Raw genomic sequence first — 14,183 nt, forward strand, 5'->3', positions numbered from 1 at the left:
ACATTTGTACAAGATGTGTTTTGTTGTGAGAACACATTTGGTCACTAGAGGGCAGGGACGGCTCATTTGCTGTGGCCTGCAGGCAGAAGGCTGTGTGTTTGAGCTAGTTTGTGTGTGTGTGTGTGTGTGTGTGTGTGTGTGTGTCTACATGTGAGTAGTTGCATGTGTATTACACAGGCATGTTGGAAAAGGTAAATCTTGGTCATTCATACAGATAATTAACTATTTATACAGATATACTGCAGTCTACATTTCCAAACCAACAGGAAATCACATACATGCTAAAGTGTCATGTTGCTTATGTCCTTTTATGGCTGCACAGGTACAGGTAAGTGTATCTTGGCAGCATAATGTACATAAATGTGGAGTATGTTTGGTGATTGTGTGGCAATGTTTCCCAAATGATGGGTCTAGTCTTTCTACTGGGTCACATGCAGTTTATGAATGGGCTATGGCAGGAAACATTATTCTACTCATCATGTTGAGCTCCACAGGACAATACAACATGAATGAGCAGGAACGCAGCACAGCATGTTTTGGGATCCACTGACACGAGGAAAACTATGCTCCCTGGAACTCTCTGGCTTGGCTCTGGTTGCAGCGGTACATTATTAAAGGGGGAAAAGGTTTTCCTTATGGAGCCAGGATCCTCACATGACACTTCTACAGTAGATGCCCCACTTTTCTTCTCTCAACCGACATCCTGGTCATCAGGTCAGCAGGTCTGACTGGACAAGCTGCTCCCGTCTAGACAGTCTGCCCAGGAGCTGTTTGGGATAAAGACACACATACGCGCACATACTTCAGTCAACAGTCAGGGTCAGGGTCACTCATTCACCATTACTGACTGGGTTTACAGCAGAGACAGGGAGAACCACCCCCTGGAAACGTTTAACTGCCAATGTCCCAATCAGTTAGCTAGGGAAATGATCAGCTTGGACACTGAGCTACCCGGTCAGTTATTATTGACTCTCCTCTGTCCTCAATCATGTTAATTTGGCTTGTACTCACCAGGTAACAGGCAGCCATTTTGTATTGGTTAAAAACATAATCTACTGCAATACGTTATGTATGGCTTCCATCTCCAATAAACATAGTGATTTTGTTTTCCACTCCACCATACTATACAGTACATCCTAGCTTTGCAGAATCCCCTACTTTTTTTGCAGATCTGTCAAGTAACCTGTCATGTACTGTAGTTGTGTCCCACCTCAGCTCAGAAAGTCTCATCTGTTTTGTGTTGGTTTTACCTCTGCATGCATCAGTGCGACTGGCCTGAGCTCTGTCTGTGTGTCTCACCTTCGTCATGTGTCTGTGTCTCACCTGCCACGAGGTAGACCCAGGTATAGCAATGGAGTCAGGACCTGAAAACAGAGAGAGGGTCTTGTGTTTGATGTGGCAAGATCATGCTGTGTATTCTTTCAAGTGTAATTGTTATAATATTATGTGCCCTTAAACGTGGTGCCTGGTCGTTTTGGTGTGTCACCCATCCAGTGTGTTATACCTTTTAATATGATACTCTATTGGTTGTTTTACCTGGTCTGGTCAGCAATGGTATTGCCATTTTTCTCTGCCAAGTTGAGGCTTTTCCCCTCAGACTGGTTGTCTTTGGGGAGAGGGTCTGTGTGTCCATTAGACAGATGAGTGTCACTCTGTCCCTTAGAGAGGGGCGTGCGTTTCTGCAGGGACACAGGGAGGATATGCCTCCACCGTGGCCTCCTGCAACGCAGCAGCTCCCCATAGGCCTTGCGGAAGTCCCTGTTGAGGGCTGGGTATAGGATGGGGTTGAGGGCTGAATTAAAGTAGCCCAGCCAGAGCACCACAGAGTGGGCAGTCTTCGGGGGGTCTGTCTCTGCTCTAATGCCCATGCAGGAGAAGAAGGTGAAGTAGGGGAACCAGCAGATGACAAAGGCCCCGAGCACCGCTGCTAGTGTCACTGTGGCCTTGTGCTCCCGCGTTGTGGCAGCCGCTGATGCTGTGCGGGCGAATGAGGGAGTGGCGGCACGGATACGGCGCACCTATGCATAAACAAAAGGTAGAGAGACAAAGGTCAGCAGATGGAACACATTCAGTTGCTATCAGCCCAAATGGATTATCTGCATAAATGGACACTTCACAGTAATTGCTATGCATAACTCTTTAAAGTCGGACTGACATAGTAATCACTAAATGACGCTCATTGTAATGCACTAACCCTTTGTAATTTTTGACTTTCAAAGGGTAAGTTTCATATCTAAGTTGTCTCTGACACGACACATTGACTCAAAGATGTTTATGCTTCGATGTCACCTCCGTTTATATTGTATAGCATTGTGAATAGCTGTAGTAACATTGATTGGGTAGATGGGTTGTCAGTCAACCACCAAATATATACACCTAGTCAGTCCTGAAACAGTCTGAGCAGAGGATCATCTATACATGAATTAAAGCTGATTTAGTGAACTTTAATGTGAACTTTGAAACATGACTTTGTTCAACATTGCTACTCTGACATACAACAAAAGAACAAAAAAACATCAGTCCGACTTTAACATTGCCATTTATAGGCTATACAGTGCTATTAATATATTATCCTACTGTATGTGTTCTTAATAATAATAATAATAATAATAATAATAATACTATTACCCCCACCAGTCCTACTACTACAGTGCTACTAATTCCACTACAAACAAAAGTGATAGAGATTGAATATGAACCTGCTCTCGTGCCACACGGAAGATGCAATGGTACATGCCGCACATGACCAGCAGTGGAAGGTAGAACATGACAAAGGCATTCAAGAGCACGTAGTTGTTATTCCACTCGTAGATGCAGCCGCGCCCCTCCTCCTCCTTGTCCCCCATGTCCCAGTCCAGGTTCTGCACACTGAAGTCGACTGTGTTCCAGCCCATATGGATGGGTACAAAGGACAACGCCATTGACATGGTCCAGATGGTGGCTATGGCCAGGCCCACCCGGCGAGAGGTGACCCTACGAGGGTAGCAGAGTGGGGCTGAGATGGACAGGTAGCGGTCCACACTGATGGCCAGCAGGGTCATGATGGAGGCTGTGCAGAGCATCACATCCATACACACATAGACATTACACATGACACCCCCCAGAGGCCAGTCCCCATTGCGCAGCTCCAGGGTGGCAGAGAAGGGCAGCACCAGCAGGCCAAGTAAGAGATCTGTCACCGCAAGCGAGACAACGAAGCAGTTAGCGGTACGGCGCAGCCGGCGGCTGAGCCCCACCGCCAAACACACCAGCACGTTCCCGGCGATGGTTAGCACAATGAAGCACACCAACACCAGCCAACGCAGAGCTAAGGAGATCATGGTGTCTCTCCCCCTGATGCTGAACTGAGTCAGAACGATCTCCCCTGTCTCCACATCAGCCCTGGTTCTATTGTAAGCCTCTCAGCTCCAACAGGCAGGACCACAGGCAGGACCACAGCCAGAACGTAAGCCCAGAGCCAGGTGTGAACCTACTCCTTAAAAGGCTTGTGGAGTTCTTTGTAGTGACAGGGTTCTGTCAAATCAGTGAGGTTCATCTGAGAGGAGGATGGTTCTCAGCCGCCATTTCTTTCTTTCTTTTTTTTTTTTTTACCACCACAGCAGACGCCCTCTACGATGGAAGATCTCCTGGTGAACAACAAGAACAATGACCATTATACTGTAGTGTTAATATTTCAACACAAAACCCAGTGCCACTTGTTCGTATGCTCTTTGTGAGCTCTGTGCTTGTGAACATTAGTAGCCTTTACACCGACCCATGAACCAATGCTCTAATTATGCAGGAGTATGAAGACAAAGCAACTATTTAGTATGAAGACCAAAGGCACCTATGAATTTCAACATATTTCTTAGAATGCACACATTTTCCCTGAAGCAATGTCCTATTGTGTCACATATACTTTATATGGTTGAAATCAGCACAGGTTGCTGTTTACTTCATTAGATGTACTTTAACATGACCAAATGTTAATGAATGCACTTCCTCTGACGCCTAGCAAAGTTGTTTCTCCTGGAATGTCACCAGAATACTACTTAAGCCAACTTTAGCTTGAAGTCTATCCACAAGGCTTTTTTGTACACATATTTCATATTAGAGCCAGTTCACAGGGTCACAGAAGCCATTTGAAATTGATTCAACGTTCAAGATTAAGAAATGACTGCGAGACATGACTGTTTTATGAACAGAAATGTGTAATTGTTAGCACTACTTTTCTGGGAACACATTATTAACATGTACTCTATCCCTTTCATATCAATTTGGTCTGTAACCCATCAATGACTTAACCAAACAATCATGAAACACCTGACATGTCTTATGTTTGACAGCCAGTGACAGTGAGTGTGGTTGCTCCCCACTACCCTCCCTCCCTCCCCGCCTCCTCTTCCAAGGTGATGTAACGTGTTCCCACTGCATACAGACGATACCTGCAGAAAGCTCTGGAAGGATGGATGACACAGCCACAGAGGTGACAGTTTGGAGCGCTGGCTGACAATTACATTAGACTGAGCTACTAGCACTCAAATCAGATTACACTGAGGCATGAGGGTGATGGACAACATCCACAGCAGGCTGTCTGCCCAGCACAGGGCCAGTATAAGGAAATGTGTTCACAAGACCACCAACAATAGACCACACTTGAAAGATAGGGATTGAGCCAAAATTCCAAGAATGGTATTTCTAGAAGTAACGTGACTGATCACGGATGAACCTGCCAGTATGCTATTTATGTTCCTGAACATAACACACACCTGAACATAAGCACACACACATACACACAAGTAAAGTACACAGAGTATTTCATACCATTTTGAAAATATTACAGTACATGGTCTCCGACTGTTGTTTTTATGTAACATACCATATCAAGTCCATTATCTCAGATTTATTCAACATACAGTAGTAATATTGAATGGACTTTAATGTGTTCTATATATATCATGTGGACAAGTTTTTACTGCAGATACGCGTTAATGGACTTTTTACTGAATTCGATTTTATAGAGGATAGAACATCCTCTATAAAATCTAATTCAGTAAAAAGTCCATTAACGATCCATGTCATTTAATTTGCCAATTATATATCTTGACTAAGTACATCATAATTCTGCATAATTGCATTTGAAGTCTTAGGTCTTTCACTGTACTAGCTTTGAGAATGAATGAGGACATTGTCATTGTCTCACCTGTGCTCTGTTGTACTGAAATCTTCATGTCAACACTAATTCCCCGGGGTGTGAACTCTTGCATGAACTCTTGCTCGTTTCCATGGAGACTTGCTTCAGTAGTGTTTAAGACAGAGTGTGGATTAAGCGATCTACCTTGTGATTCCAACCTGCAGGCTTCTCTCAGTTCTGTCAGGGAGAGACAGAGATGGCAATGAGATGACTAGAGTGGAAGAGGCCACTGAGAGGACAGCCTCAATAAAACCATGAATGTCTCTACCCTTTAATTTCCCCCATGTTACTCGTGCCAGAACAAAGGGAGTGGGTGAAATATAAAACCTAGTTTCCATGATGAAAACCTGCGGACATCTTACATAATTAATTTGCCCGCTAGACAACTAATGAGAATTGGCCAAGAATCAACTCAACTCATTTTAAACCCATTGAACAACATATGCTAGTGAATAGTATACCGTCAATAGAGAGCATCAGCCGTATGTGCTAGTCCACTTTGAATGAATGATCAATGATCAATGTCACATATGATTAAAATTGATATGATATATGATCAATGTGACATATGATTCAATAGACTAAAGCAAATAACTGGCTTGCCATTCTATTGAACAGCTGTGGGCTTATTATGAATGGCTAGCGCAGCTGAGATGTTCCCAAAGTGGGCCGTTATGTCATAATGGTAAGGACGGCTTGGTGCGTCTGAGTCAGGCTCAATGTGACTCATCCAACAGAATTGAATTGAGTCCACCAATGGATGTTTCTAATTAAATATCGCCGGTCAGGTGAATGACGTCTGGTCAATTGTCTAGACCCCACAGCTCTCAAGACCAAGGACAGATAAGGAACACAGGCATTTGTTTACAATGCTATCAAAAATCAAGAGACTCCACTGGCCTGGGGCCTATGCAAAAACTACTCAACAAATACTACCGAGGGAGAGAGAGAGGGGAAAGGTCCAATATTAGATTAGATTAAATTCAACCTTATTGTCATTGCAGAGTACAAGTACTAGACAACGAAATGCAGTTCAGCATCTAACCAGAACTGCAAATAGTGATATAAGAACATGATATTAAAAAACATCACAATGATAGTGATAGGTACGGTGGTTTAGAGGTATAAACAGTTATGAGCTATGTACAGTTAAGGTAGCTTATGTATAGTTTGTAATGTGCAGATGTATAAAAAGAGTCTATATCAAAGAGGTATGTGCAATGTGCAATATACAGTATGTGCAAAGGTAGTATTGTAAACATCAGTAGTGCAAAGGTTAACGAGTGATCACATTAACCAGGGATGTGCAACCATCATAGTACAGTATTGTCATTGTCATTGTATCCCAGGGGGGGGGAGGGGGGGTGCTGAGAGTTATTGTCAAAGTATGTGGGGGGGGGGGGGGATATATACTCCCACTAGATTATATACAATATAAAAGTTGTGTTACCATAAGTGGGCTAGAAGAAGTGAATGGGAATGGAATGTTTGGGATGGCATGGATTGAGAAACATACCATGGTGAGGTCAGCAGGATGTGCAGAGGTACATAAGGGAGAAGACATGACTTTGTCTAAAGTCCACCTGACATTATCCTTCACTCTAACTAGCTACCAAATATGCAGCTGTTTCATAACATCTAACATATACACCACAACAGAAGTGTAAATGTTTAAATAATACCTCAGAGTTAGGTATTAAACCACACACTTCCTGCCAAAAAAGTGTGGCGTCTCTCAACATTAAGGCACTGTAAATCACTAAACAGCACAATGGTCCACCACCGACCCACAGTGAAACACTAGCATGGTAGCCAACAGCCTGTCAATGTTTAGTGACAGTGAAACCCAAATGAATCACTAGGCAACACATCCATACATTTTACATTTACATTTACATTTTATATCATGTCTCATGCTTTTGCATCCGTGCTTAAACCTGCACGAACACACATGCACGCACACACGCACGCACGCCTCTGAACTTATAACCAGTTATTTTCCATCAGGCTGAATGAGTATTTCCCCGTACACAGCATGGTATTGTAATTAACAGTAACATAGTCGGTGTCTCAATGACAGTGTACCTGGGTATGATTTACATAATACAGTAAATATACAGGGCCTACAGTACAATGGGAACGACATTACATTTACATTTTTGGCATTTAGCAGACGCCTTATTCCAAAGCGACTTACAATCAATACATACATACATTATTTCCCACAGTATAGGAATAATGTTATTTACTCAACAACCCAGACTTACATTCTGTAATGTTTGTTTATATCCAATCAATTTACAAATATACATTGACACGATTTAAAAAAGTTTATGTAGCAATTTATAGTAATTTTTCCAAGAAATATCAATAACACAATAACAATTAATGATGCGTACAGAGTACAGTTTATGTCTTATGTGAATCATAAATACACCCTAGACACTCAGATAAGCTGATAAGAAGTGAATGTGAACCTCACCTCACATTGGCAGAAGTGCTTAAGAATGATGACAGTCCTCTCGCCAAACATAACCTTCTGTTCAGATTATAAAAATTCAACATGTGTTGTCGTCTTCTATCTACCCTAGTCTCTATCCCTGTCTACCTTTCTCCCTCCCTTTCTCACTGTCTTTCTCCCTCTCTCTCTCTCTCTCCCTCTCTCTCTCTCTCTCTCTCTCTCTCTCTCTCTCTCTCTCTCTCTCTCTCTCTCTCTCTCTCTCTCTCTCTCCCTGTGCTTTGTTTGCTCAATCCCTCCTCCTGCAATCTGCCTCACTGCCCCCCCCCCCGTCGTCGTCATCCATCAGTGCTCTCTGTTTATCTAAGACCTCCTTTCAATAGAGTTCAGTTACATCAACAAAAATGAACAAATAATCAGATCACAATTCAGTGACACTCCACCTTGCATTAGACATGCACAAACACATTGAATAAAGCTTTCACACATTCGCTCATGAAAATAAAGTAACACTAACTAATAAAGTCAACTATTGCTAATTGTTCTGCTTAAACAATCAGCTGGCGGTATCGGCAAAATCATAATGGGAGTGCAAAATAACAGCATCCGCACATGTCGAACGCATCACAACACAACATAAAACGAAGTTTATTGTGGGCTTTCGGTCATAGACCTTCTTCAGGCAACAGCATGATGGGAACCAGACCTTTGGAAAATATGTAAATCTAGTGGGAGTTAAACCTATTATTAATATCCCCTCCCTTAGGGAGCCATTAGTCATGTAAATACAGCGGAAGGGCACTCATGGTAATCATAAAGGCTGTTAGGGCCTGTTTGTTTAACCAAAAATAACAGTAATAGGTTCAATAAAATATTCTGTTGTCAAAGGGAGGACAGAGACATAGCATATATGCTCTGGAATTGAGGGCGCATAGAGGAGAGAAGAGGGGGAGACAAGGACATTTTCACAGGTTAAATGCTGTCTGAACGCGAGGATATGATGAGGATGCAGTGGTCCAATGTCACAAGGGTGCAGCCAAGTTCTTGGAGAAAAATGGTGCTGACGTAGCGCTGCCCAGTTTTGTTTAATAAATTATTTTCAATTACATGCACCACAGTGGAAGCCATCCTCTGTCTCTACTCCTCAGATCTCACATCACTTACTGTAAGACAGTTATGTCCTAGAGGGGCAGAAATATTGGCGCATCTTCTAAAATATAATGCTAACCATGAGAGAACACTTCCTGCCTTTGTATCCAAACAGTGACAAGTACTGTAGCAAGAAACACCTGTGCAAATGTCAGAAAAAAACATACTCATATTCTCTGAAGCTAACTAGTACTAGCTAGTACTCAGAGCCAAAATCTATAGCTCTCTGGAGCCTATCCTGTTTTCTTTCCATGACAACAAATACATCATAGGACATGGATATGCCAGTGGAGGCTGGTGGAGATAGAAATCGGAAGACGGGCTCATTGTAATGTATGGAACGGAATAAGGAATGGTGTGTTTGATACCATTCCTCATTCCATTCCATGCATTACAATGAGATTACAGTCCAGCCTCAGAATCAGAATCAGAATCAGAAGACTTTATTGCCATGACATGTAAACATGTTAGGAATTTGGTTCGGGACAGTGGAGCACGGTTTACAGCAGGACAGGTGCAAGACAGGACAAGACAGTGCAAACCAACATCATAGTGCAAGAGTCATAATTAATATAAATATAAAGTGCAGAGATCAAGTGTTCAAGTGTTCATATCCAGACAGTCCAAAGCTCTCTGGGTGGGGGTGGAGGGAGGGTAGATAGATAGGGGTCAGGTCAGGGGGGGCCAGCGGCATTTAGGAGCCGGATGGCTGTGGGGAAAAAGCTGTGTGCATGTCGGGCCTTCACAGTTTTTAGGGACCGCACCCTCCTGCCTGAGGGGAGCGGGGCGAAGAGACTGTGTCCTGGGTGTGCGGGGCTCCCCTGGGATAGGCCTATGGCTGACCAATTGAACATCATGACATTCACAGTATATCCAGTTGGTGTCTCTGTACACAATACTGTGTTCACAGCACACAGCTTAGTAGCAGTGGAACTATCCGATATAAACAATATTTGCTCTTGTAATAACATTGATGAGGTGTGACTTTTAGGTTGACAATGACTAATTCTGTGTGACTCTATGACGGTGTCTGTATGAGTAACCTAAACATTTGGAAAGTGTATCGCCTGCAAGTTTCCAATTTATCATCATGTTTTTGAGGGAGACGTTGAGGTGATAGGGTGCTACTGTAAACATGAGCTTTATTATCATTCACGTCAACGTGGGAGTTCCCCACAGATGAGTCGCACTCTGCAAACAGTACCATCGCAGAAGATGCTGCTGCTGATAGCTGTAGACCAATGATAGTAGTGGGTCAAATTGCATCCCTCACACAAGTGGAAACATAATAAAATGGCTCATAAAATTACCTCAAACACGTATACACGTGTGCGTGTGTGTGTGCGTGTGTGCGTCTGCCTTGGCATGGTGTTTGTTGGAACAGGGCAAAAGAGTGAGAGATTGAGAATATTATTACTCTCTGCCTCTCTCTGCTGGCCACCTGGAGTATTTAAGTTATCTCTTTGACTTTGTGTGTCTTGTCTTTGACAAAAAACTGTATTTTGGCACATTTTATATTGCAGCTGCTCTCAATCAGCAGATTTGGGAGAATCGAAGGGCACACACACACACACACAAACACACACACACACACACACACACACACACACACACACACACACATACACCCACACACACACACCCAAAAAGGCTCGCTGCGGCATGACTTTACTCCCGTTTCGTGCCGTATCTGCCACCCACTCTTCACTGTACTGATATGATATGATGTGTGATGCTCAGCTGTGAAGTCTTCTGTCAACTAGACTCTAATGTAGGGGGAGGGGTAGATATATTAATAGATGTCATATCTATGGTGTTACAACAAACACATTACTGCACAAGAGGCTCCAATAGATTTCTGGATACGATTTTCCCACAGTATCACAGTGACCTCTTTGTTGTCAGCTTCCAATCCAAATGTTTTGGGAATGTATTTAAATACTATAGCCTAGAGATGTGTCCATGCTTAGTTCTATTTACATATTATTGTATTGTATTGTATTGTATTGTATTGTATTGTATTTTACATCAAGCATGTGCGAAAGAGTAAAATCTGAACAGAAATGTAAATTCTGTTAAGTGTGAGTGTAGTGTCTCTGTGTGTGTATGTGTGTGTGTGTGTGTGTGTGTGTGTGTGTGTGTGCGTGTGCATGTGTGTGCATGTGAGTGTGTGTGTGAGTGTGTGTGTGTGTGTGTGTGAGTGTGTGTGTGTGTGTGTGTGAGTGTGTAAGTGTGAGTGTGCGTGTTCCCCAGGAGGACATGTCATGTCTGTGAGATTACCCCTGCTTTATGCCTCTCCTGGGCCAATTAAATGGGTTAAAAAAGGTCTTCTGGCACTGCGATCCTGTCTCTGTCCATCATTCTCATCCACAGCAGTGTCCTAACAAGCTGTGAGTGGTTCTGTGGTCATGTGTCTGACTAAACAGCTTTATCTGCTCTGTCTGCCCCTGTCCTCACTGGCAGACTGCTGTCTGATCCAGTCCATGTTATGGCACTCCAGGGTTCTCACTGAGGAGGTTCCTCATCCCTACATTATCATGGATAAACGCTCTTTAAGGATTATAATCTGTAGCTGTCTTTCTCATGTAGACTGTTGATTCATACAACAACTCATACGACTACTACTTACTTACCAACCAAGGCCGGGACCTGAGAACACCTCATCTGTCTGGGTTGTATATCAAAAGGGAATCATTATTTTGACATTGAGTTCAATTGGTAGGGGTGTTGTTGTTTTTTCTGTTCAAAGCATAGGGGAGCATGAGAGCATGGGGAGAGCATAGGGGCAACTACTAGGATGATTGCCCCTGTAGTCACTGATCCATGTAGCCTGCCCCCTTTGCCTCGTTGCGTGCCAGCCAGCAGCGCTGAATATCGCAGCTCAAACTTAATGATAATTTTCTCTTTTTTTCAAGCCTCCTTCTCTCGCTTCTCTTCCACTGTGCTCTGTCACATCGCATATCCGTCCAGGGGCACGCCGACCTCGCGTCTCCATGGACAGAAGCTCCTCTGAAACCCCCCTGGAGAACACCCAGGCCCCCGAGAGGAGGGGCGAGAGTAGAATGCCCCATGCATCCCTGTCCGCCCTCCCCTCCCCCACTCTGTCCCCGGGGAGGACCGCTAGTGTGTCTCTCCACATCAAAAGTGAGTCGTTCGTCCTCTCCAGCTGAATCAAACCGGCAGCACTGTTCCCATTTTTAGGGGAGAATGAGTGGAAGAGTCTGTTCTGTTTATAAGATTGGGTGGGGAGAGCTGGCTGGGGGACAGGGCAGGGCAGGGCAGGGCAGGGCAGGGCAGGGCAGGGCAGGGCAGGGCAGGGCAGGGCAGGGCAGGCGAGATGTGGAGGAAGGATGACTTTCACACACACACACACACACACACACACACACACACACACACAAACAGTACACTAAATTGCCGACTTGAAGGACACAGGCCTGCAAAACATAACTAAAATGCTTGTTGATGATCCATTATTATTTTGTCTCATGGCAACCCTTTCCACAGTATTTGCAGCCTCTGTGCTGTAACTGTGAGGCAGTAATAAGAAATAAGCAGGAGGGGAGCAGTTATATAGCCATGTTTCAGTTACTGAGTGCTCTCTATGCTCCTATGATGATTGCATTCTGCTTATATAGCTCTCTCATCTAAAGTAGAACATTAATTGTCCTAACTCTAAAACTTTCTTCACGAAGCTGTGCTAAATCCAGAGAGGAGGTTAGTCGGAATGATTATGCTAACAGAATAGGACATGGATGGGCCCGCCTCACAGATATCTACTCTCAAATCTGACATTTGCCTGCATCAACAAGCTTACACTAAAAGCTTCACCAGTGAGATGGGCATTTTAACCGCATAACCTTGAGTCTGTCTGGGTAACTTCACCCTCCATCCCCCAGAGAATGTCATCAGCCCCAGAAGAACATGTGAATAAATCAATGTTGTAGTTTGCGTCAACATTTTCTTCTCATGGAGATGAGGTGTGTCCTAGATAAACAATAGATAAGGAACTTAGGAAGCAAGCATGGACACACACACTCACACACATACACACACTAAACACAGACACACACACAAAACACACACACACACACACACACACACACACACACACTAAACACAGACACACACACAAAACACACGCACACGGGCACACACGCACACGGGCACACACACACACACACACACACACACATACACACACACACACACACACACACACACACACACACACACACACACACACACAGGACTGAGTTTGATCTGAGGCTGGCACTGAATGATTGTGATCGTACAGAGGTCATTTTGTAAGGGGGTTGTGATCTGTAACTGCTGTCTTCTTACTGTGCTGTAAAGCCAGGGGGAGTGTGTGTGTGTGTGTGTGTGTGTGTGTGTGTGTGTGTGTGTGTATGAGAGGAGTAAATCATGCAGTGAGGCTGGCATGGCTTCTAGTGTTGCCAAATAAGACAACACGACATGGCCCTTCACTTGACGGGCTTCTCTAACAAGAAGTTTTTCTGTTCCCCCCCCCCCCCCGTTCTCTCTCTGTGTCGGCTAAAACTTGTCCAAAGTGGGACGTCCTCCTTGGCAGCAGCTTCTTCGTCAGGGACAACCACTAGCAGCATGAGCTAAAGTTAATAATGCTCAAATGAAGCCTTCCATTTGATATTTTGGATCAGTGTAGAGGTGTGTGTGTGTGTGTGTGTGTGTGTGTGTGTGTGTGTGTGTGTGTGTGCGTGCGTGCGTGCGTGCGTGCGTGCGTGCGTGTGCGTGTGCGTGTGCACGTGTGTATCTGTATGTGCACATGGAAAAATTCATTGTGGGATTTTTTTCATGCTTCATTGCAGCTTTTCATCATGTCATTGTTTAACTCAAAAGCCTTTAAGAAACCCTGTTAGGCTTTAGATTGTTTGGGGATTTGGAGACCTTCTGCAAGAGCCTCTCCCCCTCTGAGTAAAAGTGAATGAAAGTTCCTCCACTTGCTTCTGTGAAGTGTCTAGCAATGTCAGGGCAGAGAAGACCTGAATATGTTTGGTGAGTGAATTCGTGTGTGTGTAGCAAGTTGTGCAAGTGTGTGTGCGTGTGTGCATGAGTGGGTGTGGGTGTGGGTGTGTGTGTGGTTGTTGGCGGGGGCATAGCTGACCATGGAGACAGATACATATATGTGACATGGTCTGGTGAAAAGGTCTGCATGACGGCAATTATCAAGTCGCTCAAATGACCAAAAAACTTGTTTTAAAATAAAAACGTATTATTACATATTACGAAAGTTTTGAAGAGCCCACTCCATATAACAAACAGTTTTAGGACCACTAAATAATTAGAATTTGTGACAGCAGCTGGTGAAAGTGGGAACAAGTCTGCAACCGACCAAAATTAATGTTCAGTCTTTTATTCTGAAAA

The 14,183-nt window shown here is 43.9% G+C and overlaps 1 protein-coding gene across 1 annotated transcript; it reads right to left on the reverse strand.

The window, feature by feature from the left end:
• Nucleotides 1–1,532: 1,532 nt before the first annotated feature.
• Nucleotides 1,533–3,320, reverse strand: LOC308155787 (histamine H2 receptor-like; the record flags this gene model as incomplete). The annotated part of the gene is made up of 2 exons (XM_080529160.1): nucleotides 1,533–2,018; nucleotides 2,700–3,320. The coding sequence occupies 2 exons, from the start codon at nucleotides 3,318–3,320 to the stop codon at nucleotides 1,533–1,535; spliced, it is 1,107 nt and encodes a 368-aa protein (XP_080385286.1).
• Nucleotides 3,321–14,183: the final 10,863 nt, after the last annotated feature.

This window comes from Nansenia antarctica, assembly GCF_963989245.1.
Source record: "Nansenia antarctica genome assembly, chromosome: 4".
In the NCBI taxonomy this organism is placed as follows: Eukaryota; Metazoa; Chordata; class Actinopteri; order Argentiniformes; family Microstomatidae; genus Nansenia; species Nansenia antarctica.